Here is a 20,202-nt window from a genome sequence, read left to right as displayed (position 1 = left end):
TGAGTTTTCAGTATACAGGTGTTTTACCTCCTTGGTTAAATTTATTCCTAGGCATTTTATTCCTTTTGATGCAATTGTACATGGGGTTGTTTTCTTAATTTCTGTAGTAGTTTGTTATTAGTATATAGAAACAATTTTACTGAATTTACTTGTTAGTTCTTCACTGAACTAATAAATAAAATTTTACTGAATTCATTTATTAGTTCTAATGATTTTTTTTGTGGAATCTTTAGGGCTTTATCTATATAGTATCATATCATCTGCAGATTGTGACAGTGTTACTTTCTTTCCAATTTAGATGTCTTTTATTTCTCTTTCTTGCCTAATTGCTGTGGCTAGGACTTCCAATACTATGTTGAATAAAAGCAGCAAGAGTGGGCATCTTTGTCATGTTCCTAATCTTAGAGGAAAAGCTTTCAGCTTTTCATTGTTTAGTTTGATGTTAAACAGTTATTGAGATTCATACTTTTATTCCCAGGAACATTTTAGGGTAGAAATCTGATTTTGTGACTGGAATTCTTAAGCATCATGGTTTATGTGAACATATATCTACTATCTGTTAATAATAAATACTATTTTTGAGTTATATTTCAGGTGTTTGGCAAAATACCTATATACATTATTTCATTGAATCCTCCAAATGGCAGTTAAGGTAAATATATTATTATCCACATACAGAAGGAACTGAGTGTGAGAGAGATTTAAAGCTAGCTCAAAGATCCACAGTAAAAGGTATATTAGGACCTAGACCTAGGTGACTAGCTGCCAAAGCCTGTGGTCCTTCCACTGTGTCTGGTTTAACAGTTCCTTTTATGTTCTACAGCTCACTTTGAATATTAATAGCATCTCTATCCTATTCAATATCCCAGATGTCCTTTATCCTGATACCACATTTAGAAGTGTGGCAAAAAAAAAAAAAAGAAGATTCATTTTAAGTTTATGTATTGAGTAATAAATTACATATAGAGTATTACACAAATCTTAGTACACAGATCAAAGAAATTTTACATGTGAATACACCTGGGTAATCATGCAGATCAAGATAAAGAGCATTTCCAGGGCCCCAGAACTCCCCTGGTGTTCCTTACAGTTAAACCTTCCCTCACCCCTGCAATCCACACTATTCTGACTTCCATCAGCATAGATTATGTTTGCCTGTTCTTGAACTTTATATAAATGAAATCACACACTATGTACTATTTAGTATATGGCTTCTTTCTCTAAAGAAAGATGCCACTTAAAAATGTCTTCCCAAATCTATTTTCAATGAAAGGTTTGTAGTTCTTTTGATTATAACTAAACTCCTTTTTGTCCCTCTTGTAGACTGGATATTCTACTCTTCTTTCACACTACAGAGTTTATATCCTCCCAGGGACTCTCTTCTTTCTACCACCTCCCACAGATGAAATCCTTCCCCTACCTCTGCTGAATTGACATCCTCCAGCTGGAGAGAGCAGGCCATACCACTGACACCAGGGAAGAGGCAAGGCTATAAAACCTTGCATGTCAGCATGGTTATAAAGGAAAACCCTTGCTTGGCCAAGATGATAATATTTTGACTTCATGTGGTATTTTTCTCTGAATTGGTTGGAACTCTTCAACATGGAAATAGTCCTCCCTTTTCTTGCCCAGCATGAAGAGCCATTCAAGAATGCCGATTTCATATATTTCCTTGCCAGTTTAATAACCTCAGTGGTGAAGGTAGATAGATCATGGGTAAGTTGGCCATTGTAGGTGGTAGCTGAACAACATGACAGGCCCTGTGATGCAAACCACCAGCAATATCAGTAAAATATAGACAGGGAGAATGCTGGAAGGTAGAAAGGAAAGCAACAGAGCTCCCACTGGTACCTCTGAACTCCACAGGAGACACTACAGGCAGGGATGAGAGGAGGTTGGGAGAGAGACCTGATTCCCTAGGAAATGGCATTTCCTTTCTATAGGTGTCCCTATGCCCCCTCAACTTCATGGATTCTCCTTCCCAGTTTCTTCTCCCTTGTATAGGGATGGCCTCCTATGGCCATCTCTCCATACACCTCTCACAGCTTCTTCATGGCACTCTATCAGATGACCCACTTCAAGTTCTACCCTCAGACTGCTCACAATGCATTTGATTGGTTAGTTACTCAAGGCCCAATAGCAAGCCCTGTCTTACTGGCTCCATATCAATGCCTGTCAATCTCTCGAAACTTGAATGCCATGGGCTGGTTCTGGCCATAAGAGACTGTGATTAGGGCAAGAATTCAGTGTCCTGGATTCCTCTTAACTCCAGGAAATTTGGTTTCCACAAAGGGCCCTTGAAGGGGACTAAAGCCTATAGTAATGGCAAGACTTTGATCTCCAAGGGTGCCACAGCTCCCTCTTCTAAGTTTAGTGTTGAGGAGTGTCCTCTGAGCCTTTTAAAATCATTAATGAAAAAATTGGTTTATTTACCATGGTTCAACTCCTTCATATAAAGTGTTATGAATCAAAAGTCAAGAGGCACTTTGAAATCATGAAATGAGTAGGTTTGCATTTCAAAGAATGATGGCACTGGATACTAGATCGATGCACACAGGCAGACCCTCACCAGGACAGGGATTCCAAACTTCTTTGTTAGTCCAGTACAAATGTCCTTCACGTAAAACATTCTACTCACTGACTATTAGCTATCTATATTTTCTTCATTCCAATGGAGTAAAAGAGGCTGAACTATCACATTAGGAACTATGAAGTGACTTGTCCAATGCCACATTGCAAGCAATTCATTGGCAAAAGAAAGAACAGAATCCAGAGTTTTCAAATCATAATATAACACCCCAATCCTCAGACCAATGGTTTCCAAATGACATTTGTAGACCAATTATGTAGGAGACATTTTAAAAACCTAGACTGACAGGCTTACTAAGTCAATATCCTGGGACTACCCTACACTCTGTATTTTTAAATTGGCCAGCAGTTTTTATATGTAGCTAGGTTGGAAAACCACTAAAATCTACACTACTTTCCTATAGCTAAAATTAACCTTAGATGTAGAAGTCAGAGAGCAAAATCACATACCTAAGAACCTTGGTTAAAAAGGCTGAATGCTTAGCAAAGACCAAACAGGAATAGTTACAGCCAGACAACTTACTCTGTAAATGGTACCATGAGGAGTTGGGGCTAGGGGAAGGTCTGTATTTATTTTCCTTCTAACTACTCCAGACAAATCACCACAATTTCCAGTTAGAAGATGCTTTTTTCCAATTTCCAGAACTTGTGGTATCCACCTAGTGCTGAAAATCCAGCTGTGCTCTTTCTGCTTCTTACACCATTGCCAGAAATAAAGATCTTGTAATCAAAACTTGGCTGAAAGTTTGATTGATGTTGCTTGAGGCACACATGAGTCTATCCTACCCTATTCTTTATCACCACTGCAGGGTTTTCAAAAGTATTATTTATTTTTCACCGGAGAAAATAAAAATATGATTGTTGAGTCCAAGAGAATTATCATGTCTTTACCAATCAAGGGCATCTGGTGTCTCCAATGGGTAGTCCCTCATGAATAATAACAATAACAGAAAAACAATAAAATATTGAGCACTTAAGTGCTAGGGATTATGCAGAATAATACATATCTATATCATTTTATCCTTAAACCCCCCTGTGTGAGAAGGACTATTGTTATGTGAGTTCTTGATTACCTTATCTTTGTACATCCTCTTCCTCAACCACCCCCATACCATCATCTACCTTGTTGCTCAAATTTGAAACTTAAAGACATCCTTGATTCTACTCTTTCTGTCAATTTTACCTTTTTCCCCAACCTCCCCGCCATCTGATTTTATTCAATCTATCAGCAAGTCCTCTCAGTTTTTCCTCCCAAATATCTCCGGAATCTGTCGCCATACCTCTTGCATCTCCACTGTGATGAATGCTAGCCCCAGTTCCCATCTCTCACCTACTAACTGGACACCCCACTTCTCTGGACCCCTTCCTATACAGTTGGCAAATACCAGTCAGAGATATATTTTATAAAATAAATAAATATATTACATCAAGTCATTTTCTTGCTTAGAACATTTCAATTGCTTCTTCTTGCATGGGAATAAATCCAAACTTTCTCATTTCTTACAAGTCCTGCATAATCTTGTCCCACTTTCTCTGACCTCATCCTATGTCCCATTCACCTTTAATGTACTTTGTCCACATTGGACTTAGAATCCCAAGCACAACCAAGTTTTTTCCTGCCAAAGGACTTTGGTGCTATTCTCTCTGCTTGTGTTTTTCTTTTTGCTCTTCTGACTGGCTCTTCTTCCTACCTAAAAATAATTTTTGCCACTCCAGAGCAACCTTATTTTACACCTTTATTGTTTTTGGTTTTTAATCAAAGCACCTGTCTCAAGGAATGCATACTCTAATTAATTTTTTTTTGTCTTTTTTTTTAGTTTTAGTAATTTATTTCCTGTCTCCCCCACTGGAATATAAGCTTGGTGAGAGCAAGACCATATTTACTATTATATCTTCAGTCTCCAGCACAATGTCTGGTACATCATAGGCACCAATAAACATTAGTTCAATGAATGTATTATTTTATAGATGAGGTAAATAAGGTTTAGAAAAGTAGGATAACTTGCCTGGGGTTATCTAACTGGTTAATGGAAGGAGAAGGATCAGTAAGTACCATGATCCATCTGATGCCAATGCCTAAATCACAATATGGAAGCACCATTATTCCTAGATATGAAGCTGCAGATAAAGTACCTCCCTTTACCTAGTACATTTATACTGAATGTCACAAAATCCTATCACATAGAACATCTCTAAAAAGGAGGTGTAAAAGCAAGGAGTAACCACATTATTTTCATAACACAGATTAGGAAACTAAAGCATTAATCGGCTAAGCGCTGTATGTGGCACACAGTCAGCTTTTGAATTGAAATTAGAAGCCTCTTTACTCAGAATAATTTAGCCCTTTACCACTTACCATGTGGTTCCCAGAACAGCAGCACTAGAATCTCCCCGGAGTTTGTCAGCAGTGCATAATCTCGGGCTGCACCCAAGCCTGACTCAATCAGAATCTGCATTTTAACAAGATCCCCAAGTGATTCCTATGCACATTCAAGTTTGAGAAGCATTACTCTAGACTGTGTTAAAAGACACAGTCCTCTACCCGACCGCAGAGAGAACCATCAGCACTTCCAAACTCCATACCAGTTTTTTTTTTTTCCTAAAAGATTTTATTTATTTATTTGACAGAGAGAGAGAGACAGCGAGAGAGGGAACACAAGCAGGGGGGAGTGGGAGAGGGAGAAGCAGGCTTCCCGCCGAGCAGGGAGCCCGATGCGGGGCTCGATCCCAGAATCCCGGGATCATGACCCGAGCCGAAGGCAGACGCCTAACAACTGAGCCACCCAGGCGCCCCTCCATACCAGTTTTTATCTTAACAAACTGTAGACCTGGTTTCTCAAGTCAATATCCTAAATGAAGAGCAGGCAGACTTCAGTCATGGCCAGTCCGTAGCCCATCAGTGAGTCCACCCTCTGTACAGCAGGCCCTCGATGTTTAGCCCCAGTCCACTCCACTGGATAAGAAACAGTGTCAGCAGGACCATCCCACTAGACACCTTGGCTTTGGTTTTTCATTCTTCCCTGACTCAAAAAAATACCCCTTACAAAGCTCTTCTTCCATGTAAAATAGTGCCTCTCTGTCAGAATAAGCAGTGTGCTAAATCCTAAAAGTACAGATAGTTCTACTTCTAAGCCCCACCCCTCACTTCTATCTTTGGGCTTTCTGCTACTAAATCTTAGGTCTCCAAATTGGCAGATGCAATAACGCCTTGCCCCAGGTCTGAACACCTAACTCAAGTTTGGGGCCCTTCCTCCCCCTTTCATTGCCCCGCCTTAGTTGTCCAACTCTCAGCCTCTCTCATTTTAAGTTCAATAGCTCCCACTTAATTCTCTTTTGCATGAGTCTCTGGGTCCCTCACACAATTCTCCATAAAGCTAACAGGGTTTATCTTCTTACCAAATCTTCTCATGTCACCCCCAAATTTTAAAACATTCTGAAGTTTCTGCAATGCATGCAATTTAAACCCAAACATACAATGGCAATTAACATTACCGCAGAATTCTAATATTCATTCCCTTCAGTGTATACTTAAGGACCTGGTGGTTACACTGAAATGCAGGAGTGAACTGGTTCCAAAACAAAAACTATTAAATAGGAATCTCTTGCCTTCCCCATCTTTCATCATTCAGCATTCATACATCCAGTCAACAAATGTTCACTGAGCATCTAGTACATGCCTATGCATTATATTAGGTCATGTAGTTTATTTATTTTTTTAAAGATTTTTATTTATTTGAGAGAGAGAGAGAATGAGAAAGAGAGAGAGAGAGCATGAGAGGGGGGAGGGTAAGAGGGAGAAGCAGATTTCCCGCTGAGCAGGGAGCCTGATGCAGGACTTGATCCCGGGACTCCAGGATCATGACCCGAGACGAAGGCAGTCACTTAACCAACTGAGCCACCCAGGTGCCCAGGTTGTATGGTTTTAGAAACAAATAATAATACCATAAGAGAACCAGAATACTGACCTATGGGAGCTCAAAGAGGGAGCCACCGGCACTGCCTGGGGACATGAAGGTTAGCAGGAAAGAAACACTTGGAGATGGGTTCATTAGGCAGGGAAGGAGGAGAGGGGCATACCCGCCAGAAGATCGATGCATGTAAGAACCCAGAGGTGTGAAAGTCAGAGGTCCCACTGGCCTTCAGCAGGTTTTTAGTGGCTGCACTGGGTGATTCCCATCAGGAACACAGTGGTGAAGAGCAGATGATTTGGAAGCAGGAGACTAATGCTTGAACTCCAGATGTGGCTCTAAATACATCTCTGGCTTTTAAAAAATTACTTAGCTTTCTTGTCTCAGTTTTCCTATCTGAAAACTGGGGCTGATAATAGCTTCCGTATAGGGTTATTAGACGATTACATAAGTTAGTGTATATAAAGTATGTAGCACAATGAATGGCACATACAATTCCCAATGAGCAGCAGAAATTATTAGCTCTGATAACCAACAAATCTACTCAGACACACTCCTCTGTCCATCCCTCTGCTCTCTCTCTCTCTTTCCCTGTGTGTGTGGATATGAATGTTCAGTGTTAACATTCTACTCAGTCTTCCCACCCTACTCAGTTCTTCAGATTTTTGTCCCACCCAGAATCCTTCAGGAGATAGTTTGTAAATCAGTTTGGCCTGAACTGACTCCATCACTAGACAGCAAAGGCAAGGTCACAATCAAAATGTTCACCCACTAGGCCAAAGAAGGCATTAGCTGGAGCCTGAGACAGAGGATGGGATAAGGAGAGGAAAAAAAAAAAAAGCAAAGAAAGGGCATCAGGGAGAGAAAGTATGGGTTGAAGAATGTCCTATTGGGGTGTGTGTGTGTATGTGTGTGTATAAAATTCAGTGCTTACTCATATAATATTTTAAAAATTATTCTTCCTCATTAATAGAGAAATCAGAAGTCAATATAATATTTAAAAAGGAAGGACAGTTTTACAATCAGATGTTCTCTAGCTTGAGATTGAAGGTCACAGGGAAATTTATGAGTTCAGCGAATGCTGTGTTTGAAGTAAAGGCCTGCATACCAATCACTGGAGCCCTGTGAAGCCCGCAGCAGGGAGTTGGCCTGCACCCAGGTGTGCATTTGAGTGGCCAAGGCTTGGAGAAAAGGTTTACTCACTTTAATGCCAAAAGAGGCTGTAATCAATTAGCCTAAAGCTCACATTATCCTACAATGGCAAGAGAATTGAGGATTCCAAGAATAAACTTTGAATGTATTTACTATAATCACTAATTATAAAGCCAGACAATGTCTTAATGGAAAGAAAACAAATTTCTATTTCTCACAGATGCATGAGTGTACATAGAGATTATAGTGTGTCCCTTAATTGGCAAATCATAGATAGCACATGTGTCTCCGTCTATATATACACATAGGTTTAACAGCTGTTCATATGTGTATATGCACAATGTTATGACACAGAGTTTAAAAATTATGTAGATTATTTTACTGAGTTTTTAGAAATTGCAAATCCAGGATATTTAAGGAGGTTTAGCATTTGTCTTAACTACACATATCCATTTCATTAGCCAAGTCTTTCTTTCCCTTCCTATGGTACAATAAAATCAATTGAACTTCAGAGGTTCAAGCTACAGTTCAAAAAGATCAAGAGTCTAAAAATCTAGATGACATCTCCAGGACATGCCCTTCCTATCTGCTCCCACACCAGTCTGACCTTATGTGCTTGCCCCAATTTTTCAAGTATGTCCAGCTCTATCTTGCTGACTATTTCATTTCCATTTCTTTCCCACCCCCCCATATCCCCTTTTCCCTTTCATGGTCTACTTGAAGCCACTGTAGTATTTGGATAACTCACTGAGATGACAGCAGGATGAGATGAAGCATTCAGAGAGGGTTCTGATTGGGGGAGGGAACTGCACATATATATTTTTAATTTAATGAACTTTCTTTTTCCTGTGTGTGTGTGTCTTTTATAGGCAGAGGAAATACACTCCCCCATTGGCCCTCGTAACCAAAGACCTGTACCTCCTACTTGGAATGCCAGCTTCTGTCTTTCTGTCCCTACGTTGTTTTTCAGGAATATAGACATCAACAATGGATAGGAGACAATAGCCACTGATAAAAATGTAGCTGAGTGTTTTCCTTGTTAAAGAAGTTTACCTGCTAAACACACCAAAAGCAACAGTCATTTTGCAAGGGTCATTAACCTGATGATGATGATTTTGATGATGATGATGATAAAATATCAGCTATTGCTGACCTAAAGCTTCATATGATTAAGAACTGTGTTCACTTATTTACATCTATTATCCAATTTAATCCTTATAAAAAGCTATAAGTAATTCTATTTCCTAATATCCATTTTGTAAATAAAAACAGCGATGTTCAGTATAGATCAGTAACTTGCCCTAGGTCTAAGAGCTAATAAGTGGCAGAGTTAAGATTCAAACTTAGATCTCACTAATCCCAGAACCTGTGTACTTTACCACTAAGCCAAGAGATAAATCTTGGACTAAGGAAAATCTTCCTAGCATTTTGACTAAATTTTCTTCTTTAGGGAAGTTTCAGGGAAGTACTTAATCTTTAAATTCAATTCTAGAGATCTTAAAAATGTACCCATATTCTGTCTTCAAGGAAGACCTGGATTCAATCCTCTTGGGTGTGAATAGAGAACAATTTACCAAAACCTATCGAGAGGAAGAGGATAAAACCTTGACTGTTCACTCAGACCAGAAGTTCTCCCAGTATTTCCTTAAGTACTGCCCACTAGGATTGTGCCTGTGCAGTAACATATCACTGCTTCTCTGTTTTTTTTTTTTTTCTGGTGGCAATAAATTGTTATGTATCACTTATCTCAATGGTGTTCTGCCAAAGTGCTAACTCTTCTCATTGGTTCTACTGAGGTAGAAAATAAAATATAGACTTTTAGAGCTGGAAGTCACTCAAGATTTCCCCTTATTTTACAGATGTGGGAAAAAAATGCCCAGAGAGATATAGTCATTTGCTCAATATTGAAAGTCTTGTTAGCCAAGAGCATGGGCTCTGGAGTCAGAATGGTTTAACATCACAAATTGGCTGAGTGGTTGCGGGAAGGCTACTAATGATACTCTGAGTCTTAGTTTCCTCATCTATCTAATAATATACTGAAACATATTATTATTACAGTTTATCAAGGTATACATTACTGTATCATAGTATACCATATTATACTATCATCTTATTATATCATCAACCCAACAGAACAGAGCCAAGGCCTTATGCTTTTTAACTCTCTGCCATACCAAATGATCTTTCTGTGTGTAGAGATGGGTCAAGTCCACATGTATAATCCACGGCCATCCCAAACCCTCCCTCCAAGTCAGAGGAGACAAACCCCCATTAAAGAGGTTTACCAACCAAACATTTGTTAAACACTAAATAGTCATAATGTGAGGACTGTTTTTTACAGTCTTGACCTACATTTGTGTTTATAGAACTTAAATAGATCTGTGTTCTTTGGAAAAGCTGATATCATGAGTGACTCTCAGAAAGTATGGCTGTTTACAATCACTCTAAAAAAGATCTGACTATTACAGCACCTTTCACATGGCATCTTGATTAATGACTTACAGAGGGAGAGGCTAAGTAAGGCTAGAAGGTTGGAATAATTTGTAAGTTAAATTAATTATGAGCCCTAATGAGGTTAATCTAACCTTCGCACATAAAGATAACACCTAATAAGAAAAAGGTAGCCATGGGAGTGAAAGATAAGAGAGACTATAATATGGTCTTTTTGATAAAAATATAAGTCAAAAACATTTTTTTACCTTCCTTGGAAGTCGAGTTAATGAAACAACAAAGGGGCGATGAACAATGATGTCTATGTGGAAGAAAACTGCAGGGGAGGAAAAGAAAGCGGCTTAAAGGAGCCTGTGTATGTGTTGTAAAATGTCAATAAGAAAGAACTCAGGAAAATACTACAATTCCTTTGGTGTTACAATTGTTTGTATTTTTTCAATTAACTCCAAATATAAATAAGCCTCAAAGAGACATGTAAAAATCTGGCATGCAAAAGTGCTGTTACACTAATTTTGAAAAAAGAAACATTACTCTGGATATTTTTAGACAAGTCAAAATCCCATGACTGATACTGTTCTTACAGAAACAAAGGTTCCCCTAGACTCGTGCTTCTTGATTTTGGCTGCATAGTGGAGCAACTTGGGAAGCTTTGCAAAACACTAAAGCCTGGGTCCCACTTGCAGAGATTCTGATGTAATTGGTTTGGGGTATGATCTGAACATTAAGATTTTTTAAGTCTCCCCAAATGATACTAATGTGCAGCCAGGTATGGGAACTGTTGTTCTGGTGAGCTTGTTGAGAGGTCTAATCCTTTTGTGTGACAATTAACTTGTACAGAGTTGTGCTAATCAAGCTTACATGTGTGTTGAATAGACAAAAATAAACAGCCTTTGGAGAAAATGATTCCTTCCATGTTGCTGAGACAATTGTTAGAAGAAAAACATACACATATATTTTTAGAGTTCTTCTACTCTAAAGCCCTTGAAATAGAGATCTCCACTCCCTCATAAGAAACTGCCCCCTTTCCTGCACCACTGATTCGTATCAACTTTAATATCAAATTCCTACCAAGATTTTTCTAATAAATGTACTTTCCTCCATTCATAAAGTATTTATTTAGTACCTACCAAAAAATGTAGTATCCATTGGGCACACGAAGCTAAACAAATATTCGTGGTCTCTTGGAGAATATAGATAAGTAACCAGACCATGTCTACTCAGTGAGATAAATGATGTCAGGGAAGTTCTGTGTGCAATGGAACCCTGGGAAGGGCAGTTCTTCCAGACTGGGGAGATTTGGTAGTCTTCCTAGATAAAACTGTACCTATGCTAAAAACAGGAGTAAGAGTCAGCTAAGGCAAAGGTCACTGTTGGGGAGAGCTCTGGCCCAGAGGCATGTTAGCCATGGCTTAGATGAGGAAGTAACATCAATCCAATGGTATGAGAGCCTAGAGAAGGAGAAGGAAAATCAGGGAATGAAAAAGAACAGTTGGAGGGAAGTGGTCTCCCAGGGAAGAGAGTAAGCAATAAGCCTATGGAAGTAAGCAAAGTCCAGCTAGATTATATAAGACCTTGAAACTATTTTAAGATTTTTTATTTTCCTAGTGAAATGGCTGGCCATTCAATTTTATGTAGGGGAAAACTGTAATTGGAATTCTGTTTTTTGAAGATCAATTTTGCTGCAAAGTGGTGAATGTATTGAAGGGAAAAAGACTAGAGTCAGAAAGACCAGTTCAGAAGTGAAAAAGGATAGTGGCCTGGTATAGAGAAGTGGCAGCAGAAATTGGGAGAAATGGTCATATCTGAGAGTCAGTAAGATGACACTCGATGGAAGTTGATGACTGGTTTGAAGAACACTGAAGAATCTCAAGTTATGTGCGGGTTCTTGGCCTGACCAACCACATGGAACACAGAAGATGTTAAGATTTGAAAGAGATTATAATAGGCTGTGTTTTATATAGTAAGAGTATAAAATGCAGATGGGATATCCAAGTGGCTATATCCACAGGCAGTTGTTCTAATGGTCCTTATGGCCCCTAAGGGAAGAGACTAGAGTAGGAGGTACGGATTTAGGAAGCATCGGCATGTGAATGATGGATGAGGCTACAGAGTAAATGAGCTTCATCCCAGACAAGTGTGCAGAATAAGAGAGAAAAGTGAGCTCAGAGAAACACCAACACTGAAGAAATGGGCAGAGGGGAGAAATCCAGAAAATAAAATTGAGAAGAGACAGAGAAGAAGAAGGAAAATTAGGGAGTGAAAAAGAACATTATCAAGGAAGAAGTTTCAAGCAGAGTGTAGCCAACTATGCTATAATAAGGAGCCTGACTCCATTTTTAATGTTTGCTGACAGCTTTCAAGCCCCACCATCTCCCATATCTGAGCAAGCCTATCAGAAAGCTGTATGCTTCCTCTTTTGGCCTCAGGAGAAAGTTCAAACCACACAGGTTCTGTTCACATGCAGAAACCCTGACACAAGCCCCACTCCCTAAGCACCATAAAACCCCAGGCCCTCTCCTTTCCCTGCTTTCTCCAGCCATTTGAAGGTCAACCTGGGGTCCTCCCCTTCTCTTTCCAGAAGGCCTCATTATATGAGTAATAAACCTTTTCAGAGTCTCTTGGTCTATATGTGGTATCATTAGTTTCAACATCCACACCAAATTATGGGTAGAAGGGTCCATCCTATCTCTCATGGTGACCACAACATAAACCAAATATTCTCAAGTAACCTGAGGACCAAGAAGAGTCACTGCATTTGGCAGCAGAAAGATCCATGGCAAGCACAGCTCTAGTGAAGAGAGAGGAGTAAAAACATGAATGTCAAAGTGTGAAGGAGAGAAAAGATGCCAAGCTAGAGAGAGTGAATACAAACAACTCTTACAACAAGTTTCATTGTGAAAGGGAGAGAGAAAGCTGGAGTGGTAGCTGAGGGCAGGTGCATGGGATCAAGAAAAGGCTCTGCTTATTTGAGTGGTAAGGTGGGAGAAACCTGAGAATAATGAAAGAGAAGTAACAGGCAAGAGGAAGAGAGATGCCTCAGATGTAGGAAAGAAGAAGGTAAATGGGTGGAGAGAAATCCCCAAGAAGGGAGATGGGGTCCAGAGCAAAGGTGGTGAACTTCATTTTTGACAGCAGGAAAGGGGAGTATATGTTTGGGGCATAGATTAGCTTGCCCACCTGTGGGCAGACCCTTCACTTTGGGGAGTGAGGTGATATGCTGGAAGTTTGGGAAGAGGTGTTAGGACTGGAGGAAAAACGGTGTGAGATGACCTTCGAGAATAAAGACAGTGCTGGTCCTCAAAACATAGAAGGATCTGGGCATAGGGTGGAAAGGTCACATACCTTTCTTCATGCCGTCTTAGAGTGCTGGTCTCTCCTGGGTTCACCTACTTAGAAAGATCTGCCTAGTTTTCCTTTTATTACTCTCTGCCTCCACAAATTGCTATAATCTACTCTTAGCTCACTTCATTATTTAGTTTTTAAACTGTTTATCCATTTATATCATTATAAAATCTAGAAAATTTAGCAAATACAAATAAGCAGAAAAAGAAGAGATATTCCTTATAAACCTACTACCTAGAGATTATGACTACGACTATCATAATCATTTCTAGCTAATATAAAAGTGATAAAAATATTTTTTAATATGAAAAATAGAGATTCTAACATTTATAACAGTTACTTTCTTGCTTTTATCCACCTAACATTGTACTGTGAATGTTTTCCCATGTCTTTAATATTCTTCCAAACATCTTTGATGGTAGCAGGCCATTTCATGGTATGGCTGTACCATTGTATAGCTGTACTATATAATGGATATTTATTTTTGTTTTATTGATATTTTTTGCTCCCCCAACATCCATTTACCCTCCTTCTGAATTTCCCTCTGGGGAATCCATTGGACTTGGGTGATGCTGACTCCAGCCACGACTTCAAGATCAGAGTCCCTGACCCAGGCCTAAGCCATTGCATTTTCCCTGTCCTCAGGAACTAGATTCAGTGTGGGCTGTGCCACTTTCAAATCCTGGGAAGAAGGGGCCAGGAATCCCGGGGCCAGGTGAATGTGCCTCTCCTGTAGCTATCTCCTTCTCTGCTATGCTTCAAGGAAAAATAAAGCACAGGAAAGAGGGAGCCCGGAGGCTGTGTGCTCCCTGAGGTCGGAGCCTAGATCCTCCTCAGACCAGCAGAGAGCACACACGCGATGAACTTGCCAATTGCAGCTATGCCTTCCCTGCCCCCTCTGAGCTGAATGGGACAAAACTTAAATGGGCTGATCCAAAGAGAAAAGTCAGATCCAGTACTTGTCTTTCTTTTCTCTTGAAACAACATTCAACAGATGTGAGAAGAGCAGGAAGGGAATGTACTTGGCTGACATTTTTGTAGCTGTTTCCTTGTTTTAAAAAGAAATGAACAAAAAGCAATACATGGTACTTACATTGAACGTCATAGTTGATAAAATGCTTCCAGAACATTTACCTCCTTTCAGCCTCAAAACAACACTATTGGGTAGAAATTACTACCCCTCCCATTATGGATGTAAAAATTGAGACACATGGATATTGAGTCCGTTGTTCAGAGTTGTGCAAACAACAAGCTTCGAATCTGACCATCAAGCGGGTTTTTTCCACTACTTGCAGAACTGCATAAAATTAGCATGTGCCCACTCTGTCTGGATTGATCTCCCTGCCTGCTTTTCTCAATTTCTTCTCCTCCTGCTTGCATGTCCTAGAAAGAAGTTTAGAGCCCCATTTGTACAACTCTGGGCTCTTTCACCAAGCGGGGAACAAGGCTGACATAGTTCGTTGGGTAAACAGAAGTGGCAAGTGACAGTGATTTACGCCCAACTTGCAAACTTCTGATGACCAATCCGCCGCCTGCTATGTAAACAGGTGTAAACTAAGATTTAAATCAGTTTACACAGTGTGGTAAATAATTTAATCTTCCCTCAGCATGGTGTTTGTGAATGTAAATGTTTATGCCAAAACCGATGCCGATGTTGCAAGCTTCCAGTTTCTCAACCAGAAAAGTTGTACCAACAAATGGCCTTTGTGTGCCCCTGCCGTGGCTGGGGCAGCCAGCTGAGCCCGAGGTGCAGGGGAAGGCAGAGAGCCCACAGTTCTGGGGGGAAGCCTCATTCCCAACACAAGTTGTGGGCTGAGGGAGCTAGAAATCATCCTTCTGCCCTCAATTCTTCCTGGTCCTGAGACTTTGCTCTCCCCCTCAATTATTCTTCTCTGCGCTATTCTGCAGACACGTGAGTCAGTTGCAAGTCTGTATAAAGGGAGGCAAGAAACAAGAGGGGAAAAAGCTAGAAAACAGCCTCCTCTAGAGGAGTTGTAATACCATTCGCACTTGAAGATGGCCTGGGTCCTCACTGTCTTTCAATGTGTGCCTATGCAAATTGATCTAGAGCCTATGAAAATCACATGCAAATGTGTTTTCGGTTGTCAAAAACTGTTGACTATACCTGCTAGAGTCCACTGAACTGGAGTGCTGTCTCTTATGAATTTTTCATCAGTATTATTCATATTCTCATCAGCCTAGCTCTCGCCTGACTTGCTCCCCCCACCCTCCCACATAGAAGCCTGGGCTTTCTCTGTAGTATAAGGCTCTGGGCAAAGCCAGACTCAATCCACCCCATAGTAAGATGGTGGGGTGAAGGGCACATGTGAGCCAGAGAGCAAGTTTCCTGATATTCTTCTGTCCCCTTAGAGAATTTTAGCTTATAAGCAAAGTTTGTCTATCTTGGCATCATTGGTAATGCCATAGGTGGGATCGTATTAGTTCAAAACAAAAACAAAAACAAAAACCATCTTTAAAAAAAAAACCTACTATGGTCGGACTTTTAATTAAGTCCTGGGTAAGAAATGAACTGGATTTTCTCCTATACTAACATAATTTATGATAGGGAAAGAATAGCTACTATTTACTGAGTACAAGGAGTTTCTTTTTCTGAGTTTTTTATTTGTTTTGTTTGTTCAGAAAAACCTTCTTTTGCTGAAGCCGTTTATTGAGCAATTGGCACAAGGCAGGCACTGGGTTGGATGTGCATTATCTCATTTCATCTTCAACTCAACCCTCTGATGTGGGCATTATCCTCAACTTACAAAGGAGATTGAGACCCAAAGAGTTAAGTAACTTGCCTGAGGTTACTCAGCTGATAAAAAGAGGAGATGACTGGGATCTGAAGCCCAGCATGACTCTCTTCAAAGCCTTTCCTTTTGTTCTTTCTGATCAGAAGAAATGCACCCTGGCTTCTGGGTCTAGGAGTTGCACATACAGGAAGTCCAGCAGGGAGAAAGCAGAGAGACTACAATAACATTAATGGCTAATATGTTTTATGTGTTAAAAATAAATTTACCAAACCTTATGTTTTATTAATTGATTAATGTATTTAGTCCCCACACCAAGCCCTATCAGGTCGATATTATTATTACTATCCTTGCTTTACAGATGAGAAAGACTGAAGCAGAGAAAGAAACCTTCCCAGCATCACACAGGTAATAAATGTCTGGATTGGGGACCAGCCCAGGCGGTCTCTCCCAGAACCATCATCCCATAAGCTCCCAACCGACCTGATGAGGATGTTCCACCCACAGTTGGATTCAGGTGACAACACCTGAGAAGCTCCCAACACTTACTTTCAAGGACAATGATAATTAGGCAGAGATTCCATTAAAATCACCTAAGTGAGGCTGTGGGATCTTCTATGGGAAGGAATAGCTTTCCAGAAAGCACACCTGGTCAACCTGCCTGCATGACTGTGGAATATACCTGTGCAGGTGAAGAGAGATTGTATAGAAAAACAAACCAACACAACAAGCAATGGACAACCCAGAAGGTCTTCATATTATTTCCAAAGCACTGGTCTGGGATTTACAAATGAGAGCATGAAGGTAGAGAGAAGCGCAAAGACCCAAGAACAAGCCAGCTCACCTCCTGACTTTACTGTCCGCACTCGGCACGGCATAGTAGCCTGGTTTGCATTCGTATCTGCAGACAGAGCCCACGTCATGGTTGTGCTGGAGGCAGGGAGGCAGGAGCAAGCTGGCATTCGGGATAACAGGAGGAGCGTCACACTCCAACTTGCAGTAGGCTTCGGGGAGGGACCAGAGCCCATCTTCAAGACAGGTCAGCCACGGGTTCAGTCCTGAGGCCAGGAAAAAGAAGCACAGGATGCTCAGAGCAGAGTCCAGAAATCAAAGTGTAGCCAAAAAGAACAAAAACCTATCAACCCGTCAGCATTCTCAGGAAGTCACATAATTCTTGGTGGAGCAGCTTCTCTGGCATCTCAGGTCCAGGGCTCATCCTATCTCTTTTTACTCGCTGAGTATCCACTGGGATCTCTTACAAAGAACAGAGGTCAGATAATGATTCCCTGACCTCCCTTTCATTCCTTGAATGATAGAATGGCTACTAAATAAATCATGACCTCACTTCCTAACTACAAATGATAAAAATGTAGTAGTGACCATGTCATGGAAAGCATGACACATTTATAGTGCTTTTTATATGCCGAAGCATTTTATAATACTTATATAAACTTCACACCTCAAACAACCCATTGCAACAGATACCATCATTATCTCTTATTTTGCACATGAGGAAATTGAGTTTAGGCATCTTGCCCAAGCTAATAAGGGGCAGATGTAGGGTTTGAACTTGGGCAGTTGGGATGCAGAGTTCTGTACTTAAATACCACACTATATGCCTCAGTGTAATTCATGGTTCTTCCGAAGGCAATCCATGAATTTCCCACAGTTGCATCACAAACCCACCTCAGACCTACTAAATCAGGCTCTGTCAGCATTAGGCTCAGGAAGTAGCATTTGTAACAGGCCTCCTGGGTCACTGAGAGGCACACCAAAGTCTGAGAAGAGGTCAAGAGCAAGGTGTGGGGTCAGAACAGGTTCTACCTTATCTTCATCTCTTACTAGCAGTAAGCCAGGGACAACTCATAGAACTCTGTTCTCATCTATAAAATAGAACTAAAAGCACCTAGCTCATAGGAAGGTTGTAAATATTAAATAAAAAAATTTGCATGATAAAGTGTTTCTTGATTATTAATATGATCAGGCCACTGTGAGTCAGCTTGATTCCAGAGGACATACAATCAAATAAAAACAGGGAAGTCTACGTGTCTTTCATTCATGAGATCTGAGCCAGGGCATTCTTGTATGTCATCGGGACAAAAATGGTGTTGCCCTTTGGCACTTTGGTGGTGTTATCAGAAGAGGATGGCACAGCAGAGCAAATGAGAAGAGTACTGGGTGAAGAAAAAAAATCCCTAAAGTACCCCCAAAGAGAGAGAGCCTGAAGAGAACTTGCATTCAGTTCTTGGTTGGCTGACAATACCTTGAAGCTTGGCTGGTGGGACACAGGAGACTGAACAGCGTTTCAGAAAGTCTGTTCCCTCTGAGCAGGAAAAGGTCGCATAGTTCACCAAAGATGGGTGGGGAACACCACAATCAAGGGGCATGCAGCTCACAATCCGGTCCCAGTGCCCAGAGGAACATGTGAGCAGAATTTCCTTCTACAAACAGAGAATTTTTTTCCATCAAGTTCACATGAAAAAGCTTATCAAAGTAGTTTCCAGGCTTTGGAGGAATCCTGGTGATTATTTGTGCAAACATTCAAAATAGGTAAAATGATTTTGCCTTGTTCCCTCCTTAGGCCCTACTGGCTTGATATAGGTCTTCAATACCCAGGTAGGCTGCTGCTGACCGTCCCTGTTAGTGTAAGAGAATCATTGGAGACACTCCTCCAGGCCAACTCTTGATTGCCTCCCTTGTGCTCTTGGATCCACTCTATGCCCTTCTCCACCATGCTCTGTGCCCCTGTGGGTTTCATGCCTCTGGTTGTGCCCAGGCCTAGCACCCAGGACCCACGGGCAGGAGATTGCAGAGCCCGGAGGGAAAGGGAGGTCTGGACGCTTATTCTTCCTACTTCAGTAATGCCAGTTGGCTTCGTCCCTTGGTAGCCCTCTCCATCCTCTCCTACACTCTCTTCCTGTGGGTTCTGCTCCCTGCTCCTTGCAGTCAACTCTTCAGGCCTACTGGTGATGTCACCCCTTGACCCCTGGGATTCTGCACCAACTCCTTGTAATTTCCCTGTATCCTGCCTCCACCTTCATAAGTAGTCCCTGTATTAAATTCCCTCAAATTGCCCACTTCGGAGCATGTCATCTGTTTCCTGCTGGGAGCCTGGCTGATAAACCAACTGATAATGCTCCTGAACATAATTACCTCCACTGAGAATGGTGCACAGTATCTAAGAACAGCTGAGAATCAATGCATACAAGGCACCTTCCAAATCTTCTGGTTAAATTGGAGAGATTCCAGCCCTTTCCCTGAGCCTGTCATTTTTGTGGGGTAGCCCTGGAGTTCCTCATCACTAAATAAATGAAGAGACATTTATTGAGCACCTAGAAGGGCCAAGTTCTGTCTAGGTTTGGATAAACAAGACACCCTCCAGGAGCTAATCATCTACCAGCAGAGCAAATCATAGGTTGAAACAATGGCTCAGAAAAACAAAGGGAGAAGAATGGAAAGAAGGAGAAAGAGAGAGAGGAAGGGAGGAAAGGAAATATGGAAGGAAAATGCAAGAGATATACATTGTTATTTATTATAGCCTACTCTTTCTGTAGTGATTTGCGAGAATACAATACAAAGAACGGAAATGATAAAACAAAAGAAGTAGGGAACAGGGACCAAGAAGAAAGAAAACATAAAAATGTAAAAAGAGGCAGCCATATTTTATGTAGGTGCTCACTCTGTGAGACAGCACCATGGGGGCTGGAGGAGGGACTGTCCCTCCACGAGCAGGAGGCCAGTGTCTGCAGGGAGGTTCACAGAGTAAGTGATACAGGACCTGGCCTGTGAAGGATGAGCAGGACTTCCCAGCTGCCGAGGGAAAGGGGAGAAGAACGTGTCCAGAGTGAGGGGGACAGAGTGAGCTGGGACTGAGAGACCTGGAAGCTCATGGCTTGTTTGGGAAAGAGCACAGCCATCACTCCAGCCAATGGGTTACCACAGGTCAAAGAGAGCGCGGGGAGATTCTGCGGCCCCATTCTGCGGCTCAGCAGCCATCCCGCCAGGAGACC

The 20,202-nt window shown here is 41.1% G+C and overlaps 1 protein-coding gene across 1 annotated transcript in view; it reads right to left on the bottom strand.

The window, feature by feature from the left end:
- The window catches only part of PAPPA2 (pappalysin 2), a 283,912-nt gene that overhangs the window by 54,958 nt on the left and 208,752 nt on the right, over window positions 1–20,202 (bottom strand). Inside the window, exons 15-16 of the mRNA XM_032393459.1 lie at window positions 18,456–18,633; window positions 17,037–17,250 (exon numbers count right to left, since the gene is read on the bottom strand). Coding sequence (XP_032249350.1) covers window positions 17,037–17,250; window positions 18,456–18,633 — 392 coding nt within the window. The remainder of the gene's footprint in view (window positions 1–17,036; window positions 17,251–18,455; window positions 18,634–20,202) is intronic.

The sequence above is a fragment of the Phoca vitulina genome, unplaced genomic scaffold (genome assembly GCF_004348235.1).
Source record: "Phoca vitulina isolate PV1807 unplaced genomic scaffold, GSC_HSeal_1.0 scaffold73, whole genome shotgun sequence".
NCBI lineage: Eukaryota > Metazoa > Chordata > Mammalia > Carnivora > Phocidae > Phoca > Phoca vitulina.
The sequence above is the reverse complement of the archived record's forward strand: the minus strand, read 5'-3'. Positions and strand labels throughout refer to the sequence as shown.